The sequence below is a fragment of the Rhipicephalus microplus genome, chromosome X (assembly GCF_043290135.1).
Source record: "Rhipicephalus microplus isolate Deutch F79 chromosome X, USDA_Rmic, whole genome shotgun sequence".
NCBI lineage: Eukaryota > Metazoa > Arthropoda > Arachnida > Ixodida > Ixodidae > Rhipicephalus > Rhipicephalus microplus.
The window spans coordinates 165131690-165143704 of record NC_134710.1 but is presented as its reverse complement, the minus strand read 5'-3'; the positions used below and the strand labels follow the sequence as shown (position 1 = coordinate 165143704).

General features: G+C 46.9%; 1 protein-coding gene across 1 annotated transcript in view; it reads right to left on the bottom strand.

The window, feature by feature from the left end:
* Window positions 1-271: 271 nt before the first annotated feature.
* Window positions 272-12015, bottom strand: part of CngB (Cyclic nucleotide-gated ion channel subunit B) — a 78055-nt gene continuing 66311 nt past the window's right edge. The window contains exons 17-19 of the mRNA XM_075878139.1: window positions 9881-10016; window positions 5828-6113; window positions 272-4613 (exon numbers count right to left, since the gene is read on the bottom strand). Of these exons, the coding sequence (XP_075734254.1) occupies window positions 4207-4613; window positions 5828-6113; window positions 9881-10016 (829 nt within the window). The 3' untranslated portion in view covers window positions 272-4206. The remainder of the gene's footprint in view (window positions 4614-5827; window positions 6114-9880; window positions 10017-12015) is intronic.

Genomic DNA, 12015 nt, shown 5'->3' with positions numbered 1-12015 from the left:
ATAGAAAGCTTCGCCACGGTGGTCTAGTGGCTAAGGTACTCGGCTGCTCACACTCAGGTCACGGGATCGAATCCCGGCTGCGGCGGCTGCATTTCCGATGGAGGCGGAAATGTTGTAGGCCCGTGTGCTCAGATTTGGGTGCACGTTAAAGAACCCAAGGTGATCGAAATTTCTGGAGCGCTCCACTACGGCGTCTCTCATAGTCATGTAGTGGTTTTGGGACGTTAAAACCGCACATATCAATATCAAGAAAATAGAAAGACACCAACAGTGCAAATCGTAGAAAATTTATTAGAAGAGCTCATAAGGAATGGTAATGAACAGCGCTTATAAACTCTGTTAAGAATGACTGCTAGGTGAAGGTGGATGGATGATGCGGCTACTCATCAGTGAATGGCAAGGGTATAAAGATCAGGAGGTAGCTCTGTATCACGCTATACATCAGTAACGTTGCTTGCCGGGCGAGTAGGTTAATTGTAAGCGAAAGAGGAAACCAGCGATAAGATAACAAAGACGTTGAAGGAATCTTGCCTGGCTGTTCTTCATTGCCTTCGTTTTCGAATCATTGGCTTCCTCTTCAGTTTACGCTGTACATCATTCGTGGCCAGCTGCCATGCTCAGCACAACATGACAGCTATCGGGCCCGCTTAACGCACACTAGTAAGCAGTCTTTTCACAGAGGAGACTAGCACTGTTCGGCGTACTGTGAAGCAAACAGCGGCACACAGCTCTTGAAGGCATACAAATTTCATGATGCGTTTATGTTGCAGTCAAATCTGTGGTCACCGAGTGCGCGATAATCGGCGTCGAGCAGCACATGCGAATGTGTGGTGTGCGTTCATGTATTCCGATGGCGGTCCTTGATATCACGTGGCCGACGCAGGGCGGTGGGTGCGCAGTTCTAAAGCTGCACACATTCGTATGGCCGTGTAAGAGGTACGTTGCTGAAAAGACTATAAGTTGCATGTTTTTACTTTCAGGAAGAAACGGTGAAGGAAGTTGAACTAAATAGTACGTGTTTTAAGGAGCTTTTCATTATTAAAATTTTCGGACCTTATCCGCGCAAGCAAGACGTTTAACAGCAACAAGATAAGAAAAGCAAATGGACTGATAAGGTGAGACGTAGCACTCTTGTATTTTGCGAGATATGTAGTAATATCAACTGAAATGCTAGCGTGGAAATAACATATCGCAGAAGATAATGATTTCCTGTCGACTCGGCCGATTTGTAGAAACTACTCACTTATGTCCTGCACTTTATTTGACCTGCCTGTAAGTAATCTGTCATCGCAGGGGTGCTATGCTAGCTAAAAGCGTCCCTTCGATTTGAGTTTTTTTTTTTTTTGCGTGCGACTTTTGAGGCCCACCCAAGCAAGACGTCTGTCGAACAAATTTGCTGACCGCGCCGAGGACCTTGCCTCAACAAGAGACATCATGTGGCTCGCGGCACGAGCTCCCCTTGCGTGATGAGTGCACGGTTCTTCGTTTACGCATACGATAGCTGTCAAAGCGGCTCTGCATGGTGGAAGCTTATTCGTGCTAAAAGACTGGGCGTACAATTACGGATACAAGAGAGAAGGGAAGACACCACAGGCGCCGAACGGGAACGGGACATACCCAAATGCATTTTTTTTTCTAATAGCCCTTAATATTCACAGCAGGTAACACAAATATAATGAAGGTTTCTTGTTTTCACCCAGCCAATACCTTATTGTGGAAAAGGATAAAGTTATATTAGTGTAGTCTTGCATGAAACGAATTGTATGTTTCTTTTAATTAAGAGTAAACCTCGCACTTGTCGGCGATCATAGCATCTAAAGCTATAGCGCACCGAAGACGGGATGAAGGAGATGACACACAACTGCGTAAAACACAGACAGTGATGTGTACTTGTGTTCATGTGTCTTTCCCGCTGTCCCGTTTTGGATACCTTTAAGCTACACGAATTCAGGCAGCCTAGCAACCTTAGGGTACGCATATCTTTTGTGTGTGTGGCACGTCATGTCAGACAGCATAAAAATGAAAAGAATACCTCAGTTGACGCTTCTATTGTCCAGAAATTTTGCGCATCTGCTATATTGTTGCGTGATAGTGTTTGTACTTTGACTTCAACTGTTGTTTGACTTTTATTATTTGAAGCTTAGTTTTTAAATTAGCTTGGGGCGGTTTCATCGCGAATTTGTTAGTTTTTTTAGAATAATGTGGCTATTCAAAAGTCTTCATATTTCTAGTATGTGTAAGTATTGGAAATGAATTTCCGACTTTTACAGCTTGATTATGTTGGCGCATTTTGGTAAGTAAACAGATAGCCTCGCCTCTTTGGGTGTGGCGGTGTTTCCAAGCGTATGCTGGCCAACACCGCTTACAAACACTGAGGTTAAAGGGGTCGTGAAACGCTCGCTGTAAAGCGACAATGCGAAGCCACCGGCGTCCACACGCACTAACTAGGTGACGTCATCATGAGTAATTCTTCGCCTATCAAGAACGCGGAACTTTTTGGTACTTGCGTGCGTGCAACTGGGACACTAGTCAGCGTCTTTGTCATACGCAATCAGCGCTAACTTGAACTCTGACGTCATATTAAGCAGCGTCCTTGTGGGACGCGGATCGCGTATGGCAGACGCCGATGAGCACCTTTTGCGCGTGCTCGATATGCCATAGAGTTCCGCGTTCCTGGATAGGCAAAACTTTTATGCAGGTCCACTGGGGCTGATGATACAGTTAGCGCATGCGGCTGCCGATGGTGCCGCATTGTCGTTGTAAAGCGACCGTTTCACGACCCCTTTAATACAATTCTGCTACAATAGGGTGAAAACTTCCTTCGCCAATTCACGGAATGTTGTTTCATATTTATAGAACCGGTCACTTCATTTGGAACGATGAATTTATTGTGTTACCTCCTGTGTTGCCAGCAGATCGAAACTAGTATACCAGCCTTTACACCGTCGGACTCGACTTTCTATATAGTAATTGCCTCGCCCACACACAAATCTGCCTGGACATATAACTGGCGTATTTTCGTGCAGTGTACTCCCCATAGTTGTGAGAACACATACAAAGTGTTTTGGCACATGGTAAGAACCTATAAAGAGTACATATACTGTAAAACTCTATGGTAAGTACTGTTCAGCTGCGTGCCTTCAGGCACGGAAATATATTGGAAACAGTGATGCAAGCCGCAGTGACGTACTATTAACACGCAAGTTACGTATAGAATTTTTTGTTCTCCAGTGGTGCACCCGTACTTATTAGTAACAAGGTTGAGTGAAGCTGCTGAATTTTCGGTGCAAGCACTAAATCAGTGTAAGCAACTGCGAAAGTGGGAATTGTGTCGACGTGATTCGTTAAGGTGCTTATTTTACTATTTACGCTACATACGAGGGAAAAGGCGCTGACCTTGCACTGCAAGTACTATGTGACTATTACGGGAAGCGGCCCTAAAATAATTATTTGGCTTTTGCATCGAAACGCAGCTAAAGCTGCTGTGGCGCCTCGATGAATGAACTGTACAGTGTAGAAACATGAATTTGACGTGCTCGTGAAGACCCCGCCGCATGAGTATGATGGCCCCACACGGTGTTCAAGTTGGAATATTATACATGGCTACTAATTGGTTAACTGGCTAATTTATTATCCCTCTCATTCAGTTACCTCGTGTGGAAGTACGTCTTGTCGCAAGTGTCTGCTTCAACGCTCAGGTACATCGGTCAAATACTCTGCCATTGCTTGCGTGGCTTCCTTCTCTAATGTATGCCTGGCAATAATGAACGTTCATCTTGATGTGCTCTTAAAATAGCTTTGCGATACATAAGTACCCACTTTACGAGGACGAAAGTCGGCGTGACGGCTCGAGAAGTCGCGTCACCATTGGCTCGTCGCTAAGCCTGTAGTCAGCTGCGAGTCACAGTGTATCTACCACGCATAGTGTGGGTGAAAACAAGACGGAGCATCCGACGTGATGTACCCGCTGCCCCGCCCTCCCCCCCCCCCCCCAAAAAAAAAAATCATCTGCTAGACGGGAATGCCTCTGTCTGGCAGATGATATAGTTTGACCACTGCACCTCCGTGTTATTTTTTAAAAGATAGCCCTCGGCATCGACGAAGTTCTCGACGCCACACTGCGGCTCACTTACTGAGCGAACCTTCTGATCCACGGGTCGCTCGAGTAACGCACGATAAAGTACCGAAGTTGTCGCGTGCGCCCCTCTAGCAAGGCGGTTCTTCGAACGTCCAGCTGGGTGACGAGCTGGACGGGAAGCCGGGTGATACGAGCTGAAATTCGTCTCTGTCGGAGAGCTCATTTGCCGAGAGCGACGCGGACCGGAGGCTTGCCCTTGATGATGGCGCCGAGTCACCGCTGTGGCGCTGCGGAGCCGCGGCCTCGTCGTTGCCGGCGGTTGCGGATCCTTCAGCGGCGGCGGCAAGATCGTGCGGCACCGGCGGTGTCAGCGGTGTCACTCGACTTCGCGCCGTTAGAGGTCGCCAGTGGCGGCGTACGGACTGCGGACTGTCAGTGCCCAGGCACCGACTCAGCAGCACTAGCGGCGAGGGCCGTGGCCGCCGCGTCAGTGGTGTAGGGCGTTCGGGCCGCCGTTCTTCTGGATGCCGCATGACTGCACAAACAAGCCACGAGAGAGCATGAATTACGGTGTGTCTGCGAAAGCTCGCGCGTATCTGGGAAATGTGCGGCGCCAAAACTCGCGGCGGTAGTAACAAGGAAATTACATGCGCATTCACAATGGACAAGAAATTGGTCGAGATAGAACTGCTGCTATCTCAAAACGACCAGGAGATCAAAGAGCGCAGTAAAAATAAAAAACAGTTCGTAGATAAATAAATAAATAAATAAATAAATAAATAAATAAATAAATAAATAAATAAATAAATAAATGAGCTGCAGATGTCCCCAATCTTTGCGATAACTTGTAACATCGTGCATATATACGCAATGCGCGTAGCTAATGTGGCACGGCCTCTCTCTTGTTGAAAACAGATTAAGCTTTGTTGTCTCATTACTTTATCAAAAACTACAATAGAACATCTACTGTGTTCATGTGAACGTTTTGCGAGCGAACGCAACTTGCTACGTGAAACGTTAGAGACACTATATACAGTAGACATTTTTCCGAAGAGAAGATACTTGGCTCATGGCTCTACGCGTCGCTGGCCAGCAAAGTGACGCGTGCATTGCTAAGTTTTCTAAAGACGACCGGACTACGCGACCGCTTATAAGCATGCAATGGACAAGGTCACATCTACACACACGTTGCCCTTCACTTCTCTCTCTCTTCTCCTTTAATCCCCTCACCCCTTCCGCCAGTGCAGGGTAGCAAACCGGACGTGCGTCTGGTTGACCTCCCTGCCTTTCATTTCTTGCCTTCCTCCTCCTCCTCAAGTGCAAAGTTCTTTTTTCGAAGCTGCAATGTATTTGTTCCGACGTACTACTTTCGCTAGATTTATATTTTGATTCCACGCACTGCTTGAAGAGCGAGCACGCTTACATGCAGGCTACAAGGCCCGCTCTAAACATTTGAATTTCTGGCCTTTCTTTATTAGTTCGTTCTAATCACACAACAAACGGGCGCACTTACTGGCAATAACTAGTGAGGACAACATGTGTAATATTACAACCACTAAAATACCTACGCAGATAATCACTAACCGTTGGCCACTTAACGGTAAGTGCAACGCTTGCCTTGACTGCACAAGCTCGGCATGCAATGGCACTGCGCTTGCTCAGTATTAGACAGCAACGCCACCCAGCGATTTCGCGAGGAGATGGCTACCTTGAAGAGAAGTGCAAGACGAGGCTGCCGAGGGCACTCACCTGCGGGCGAGCTCTTGCAGCGCGGTGGCACCGAGCGCGGTACGCGCAGTCCCGACGCCGAAGTGGCCCTCAGGGTGAGAGCGTTCTGCGTGACGTCGTGGTACGTGTCCACTCGCGTTTCCACGCCGTCTTCATCGCGGAAGCTCAGTGTCGTAGGCCGCCCCATGGCCTCGCTCGAGTGGCTGCTGCTGTCCGAGTCGCTGCCGCTTGTAGGCCGCCGGCTCGCGCGGCCGCCGAAAACGCGTCTTGCTAGGGCCGAGCCGGTTTTGGACTCCGGCCGCAGTACCTGCGCAACGTGCCACGCAAAATGAAGCTCGGTGTTGACACTTCTATGCACCACCCTAAAGAAAGATTCTGCAAGACAGTTATATTCGACATAAAGATAAATTGTGCAGCGCTGCACTCTTTACAGAAGACGGAACTGCAGAAATTAAGTGAACTAAGGTTACCGTCATGCGCATTCAACTCTGCAATACAACCAGGGTTCCACTTCCGATACTTTCATGTGCACTGCACGCACAAACACTAGCGTTTTTGCTGAGCAACTGTGTGTTCTGCAGACACGAGCGGAACGGCAGTACTTTTTTTTCTTCGGTAATATTTCCTATCTTCATTCATAATTGAGGTGTGACGCCTGCAAGGCTAGTGCTGGTGTTACTAATCACACCCACGTTGCGAAACGCCTAATCGCTGATGCCCAGATATTAAGCGTCTGGGGCAAGATACGTAGCGGTAGTGACACGGAATGTTGTATTCCGCCAAGATATTGCCCGTTCGATGAGCTTATTTGCAATGATAAACGTTGCGGCAAGTTTCGATGTGTCGCTCTTTCGGTGAAGCCGCACAATTTTCTAATGCCTGTTCCTCCTGATCCTTTCAACAGGATGTTATAGAAAAGTTATGTAGATTTGAAAATCATGGTTCATTGGTTTTCTAGATATTACTCGACATTGTTGCAGACAGACATGTCTTATGGCCCTGGGATAAACTGTATAATTGCCTGGTGAAGACATTCTCACTCAGGAATCGTATGACTTCTAGCTTACGATTCCATTTTTCGCTGTCGCTTGTACCGTCGATTCTCTGACGGTGTAGCGATAGCTCAAGCTCTGTAGTGTTTGTCAGTGCTAAAAGCACCCGGATATGTAAGCAACCAACAAAGAGTAAATTAGTCAGAACAGGGTCTCAAATACAGACACTTAATGCGCTACTCTGATATAAGGTGGTTGGGCAGCAGTACTTTTTTCCTTCTTCTTTAAGTTGATGTAATGTCGCCTTCTCGCCCGCACACGATGCTGCAGCCTGAATGCACCGCTATTACCGTTGCGCTATGATCTGAGCGTAAGCATGTTTGCCTAACATTTTCATACGAAATAATACAGACTCAATGGGCTCCGCCCCTGGCTTTTGCGCTTGTCCTACGGCCTTCTCCGTCTCGTATCGCGTTATTTTCGCACTCATTTGCGTAGTCATGAATTACTAGCTTGCACAACAGTCTATTATTTATTAATCTACCTGGTGCAGTGCTACTGTAGTCGGACAATGTCAGATGTGTCCCATGAACGCTTTGTGATTCCCATAATTATATAGCCAAGTTTTCTGTTAGCGTTTCTTTGCTAGTGTGGATACTATCAGTTGCTGAATGCACAAATGATGTCGAGTTGGCTTTTATTTCAGAGCACAATTTATAGATAGGATACTCAGGCAATTGAAATGATTTAATGATTGGTCTACTAAAGTTGTTGTTTTTCATTTCTTGGTTATAAATTAATAATTAGAAGACAAAATTAAAGCCAATGTTTTACTGACACGTTTAAAGACAAAAATCTAGCGCTGGTACGTCAGTGTGGCGTCAGGAAATTCATAGAAAATTTTACGGCATTAAGGCTGCATTTGTTCATTAATATTTCCCGAATCTTGCTCACTTATATCTATGGTTTTCTTTAGAATACACTGTAGTCCATGCTTACCAATAAAAATATTAAGCTTCAAAAAACACCATCAAAATTTATGACGTCAGAGTATCTTGCTCACTTATATCTATGGTTTTCTTTAGAATACACTGTAGTGCATGTTTACCAAGAAAACTATTAAGCCTCAGAAAACACCATCAAAATTTGTGACGTCAGAGTAAGCGGGTGCTCGAACGCCAAGGTGGCGTCGTCCAGGGCGTTTCATTCTTGCGTCTTTTTTGGCTGCCTAATAATAGTAATATAATATTTGACGGGATTTACCATTCCAAACCCCCGATATGGTTATGAGAGACGCCGTATAGTAGAGGTCTCCGCAAATTTCGACGACCTAGGGTTTTTTTACGCGCACATTATTCTAAGTACACGGGTTTCGACCATTTTTACCTCCATCAAAGATGAATCCAAAATGCGGCCGGCATTTGATTCCGAGACTTGCGAGTCAGAAGTAGAGAGCCATACCACTAGACCACCGTGGCGTGTAGCTTGATAGCCCCCCTCTCTCTTGTTTATACTTTTCTTACGTAGAAGAGCAATATAAATATACAACTCAAAAATGTTTTTCTTTAGTATCCTTTTGATTAAACGCGCAGTAAAGGTTGCTTAAATACCCGCCGCGGTGGTCTAGTGGCTGAGGTACTCGGCTGCTGACCCGCAGGTCGCGGGATCGAGTCCCGGCTGCGGCGGCTGCATTTCCGATGGAGGCGGAAATGTTGTAGGCCCGTGTGCTCAGATTTGGGGGTGCGTTAAAGAACCCCAGGTGGTCGAAATTTCCGGAGCCCTCCACTACGGCGTCTCTCATAGTCATATGGTGGTTTTGGGACGTTAAACCTCACATATCAATCAAGATTGCTTAGATAGGGGTAAAGTGCCCCAGATTGGCTGGCAGATAATCCAATAGGTGGGCCTATTTTTGATGTCCGCCGTGGTGGTTAAGGTGCTCGGCTGCTGAGCTGATGGTCACGGGTTCGATACCTGCCGCAGTGGTCGCATTTCGATCGAAGCAAAATGGTCAAGGACCATGAACTGTGCGATGTCGGTCCATATTGAAGAGCACTGGATGGTAGAAATTTCCAGAGCCCTCCACTGCTGCGTCTCTGATAATCATGTCGTGCTTTTAGGACGTCGAACCCAACATGTTATTTATTTTTGCAAGGTGTCTCATCATCTTTGGTGAGTCAGCTCTAAAGTACTGACGTCAAGTGGTGTCGCCTGAGATAACGATGCGCCTTTTGACAATGGCAGGCCCACATATATGAAAACGACGAGCAGCTGCAGCTTTTGATACTTTACACTTCCCCGTTGAAACAGGATTGCACACTGCGCTCTCATTTGTCTCCTCTAATCTTGATTGATTGATACGTGGGTTTGAACGTCCAAAACCATTGTAAGAGACGGCTTAGTAGAGGGCTCCGGAAATTTCGATCACCTAAGGTTCCTCAACGTGCATCCAAATCTGAGCACACGGGCCTACAGCATTTTCGCCTACATCGGAAATGCAGCCGCCGCAGCAGGGATTGGATCCCGTGACCTGCGGGTGTCTCTTCTAATCTTAACATTGGATTCCCTTTAATTAAGTTTAATTTTACGTTACTTTGCTCTTAAGTTTATTTTGCGCATATCTTCACGGACAGCACACGACACGATGCAAAGAAAAATGCTCTTTTAGAGAATTTACGTAGAATAAATTCAGTGGGTAGCCAAGGTCAGCGAAGATTAAGTTACGATTGCGAAGGTTGCACAATACTAAATTAGCGTGGATCACCCGTTCTTTTTTTCTTTTTTTTCATACGACGGCTTGAACGTACTATCAACGTCAAATGAAACCCGAGCAGCGGCAAGCCTTCGCGATGCTATAGTGCGCGCCGTCCACTATCACTACGCACAGGCACGCATATATATATGCGGAAAGCTGCCGAACAGGATGCGCGCGCCTGTCAATTGTGATAACTGGACGGCACGCACTACACTATCGCAAAAACTTGCCGCTGTCCGGATTTCATTTGACGCTGATAGTACGTTGAGCATGAAAAACCTTAGGGCATAAAGCGACGATGGCTACGCTTGATACACGGCAACCCACCTGCAACACCGTCTGCACCAACTTGGGTGTCTTGGGTCGGGCAGGAGGAGTCTTGATGATTGGTTCGACATGAATTCGCCGGGCTTTGTTCTCCAGCGTCTTCTCGTTGGATGCCTTGTTCTTCATCATCTGGCTTCTGCGAGTAGATAAATAGCAGACAGCGAAGGTGTTCGCGTTCGTTTTCTGCAACCAAAGCGTATAAGACCTCTTGTAGAAATGTTAGAACCATGCAGTTTTGACAAATTTGCTGAGCCAATTTCGCACACTTTGTTTCTTGTAAAAAGTCTTAGCGCTCCGCCGCGGTGGTCTAGTGGCTACTCGGCTGCTGACCCGCAGATCGCGGGATCGAATCCCGGCTGCGGCGGCTGCATTTCCGATGGAGGCGAAAATGCTGTAGGCCCGTGTGCTCAGATTTTGGCGCACGTTAAAGAACCCCAGGTGGTCAAAAATTTCCGGAGCCCTCCACTATATACGGCGCCTTTCATAATCATATGGTGGTTTGGGGACGTTAAACCCCACATATAAATCTATCAATCAATCAAAGGGCTTAGCGGCGAGGGCTTCTCCATCATCAATGATTGACACGTGTTATAAAAAATTAGAAAAACAAAGAATGAACCCCCCCCCCCCCCACCTTTTTTTTCCAGCGCAGCAGCCAAAGTAGTACTTTTGTGTACCACTCTCAAACTTCCTCGCCTCTTTTTTAGTGCGTGTGTTCGTGTTCGCAGCGGGTGTAGGTGTGTCACACATTCAGTATTGTATAATGCGCACTTGCACGTGCTGCGTTTTTGTCTAAATTGCTATCGGGCTATCTGCACATACATGCAAACTTTTTGAGCTATAAATAGACACATATTACGTTTAACAGCAGCTGTAGAAAAAACGCCTCTAAACACCTCTTAAATTAGCGGCAGCAAATATATATATATATATATATATATATATATATATATATATATATATATATATATATATATATATATATATATATATATATATATATATATATATATATATATATATATATTGTAGGCATTCATTAAGCACATCATCTATCTTTACACATATTCATCATCATGAGTTCTGTGCCTTGGGCGTGGTCGCTTCATCGTGTCTTCCGGGCCTAATAAAGGTTGCCTTTACTGTTACATCACAAGTGGTGGAGTGTGCTCTACGATCTTCCGTCCTCTCCCAGCCCGATCTGCCTCCTGGAGCTGCGCTCAGGTCGTCGTTTGTACCAGGTGTCCGGTAACATGCCTCAGGACGAGCCAACCGGCGCTTCTGCGTCTACCTCCACGGCCCCGGCTACCACGGCCTATCCATCGTGGATTATCACCGCGCACCAGCGTGAGCCGCCCACGTTCGCCGGACTTCGAGGTGAAGATGTGGAAGATTGGTTGGACCAGTTCAATCGAGCGAGTTCCACTAACAACTGGGATGATCCTACCAAGCTTCACCGTGTTTCTTTCTACCTCACGGGCATAGCGAAAACATGGTTTTTCAATCATGAAACGGACATTACGGACTGGACGCGTTTCAAGCAACAGCTTCGCCAAATTTTCGGCACCCCGGCGGTTCGTTCAGCTCTCGCGAAGAAGACACTGGATTCTCGCAAGCAACAATGCGGTGAGTCCTACACATCGTACATAGAGGATGTGCTTGCTCTCTGTCACCGTTTCAGCACGTCCATGTCTGAATCGGAGAGAGTTCGTCATCTACTAAAAGGGATAGGCACGGTCGCGTTCAATGCCTTGGTCATTCAGAACCCGACTACGGTCGCTGACGTTGTTGCCACGTGCCAACGCCTGGAAGAACTTGAATCCCAACGGTTACCGCCGGACAGCTCTGAAACCACTACCACGACTGATGCCTCATTGCGTGCCATGATCCGGGCGCTTATACGAGAAGAGCTACAATCTTTCGGCCTCTCAATGACACCGAGTCCACCTCCCCCCTCCAACAATGTTTTGCGGGATGTTATCAAAGAGGAGTTGGCGTCCATGACCAGGCCAGCGTTTGTAGACACTCCAGTACCTCGACTTCAACCGACGTACGCACAAGTCCTCGCTGGCTCACCACCCGTGGTACAACCGATGCCCGCACACTCGACGCCTGTCCCGCTGGCTTCGTTAACT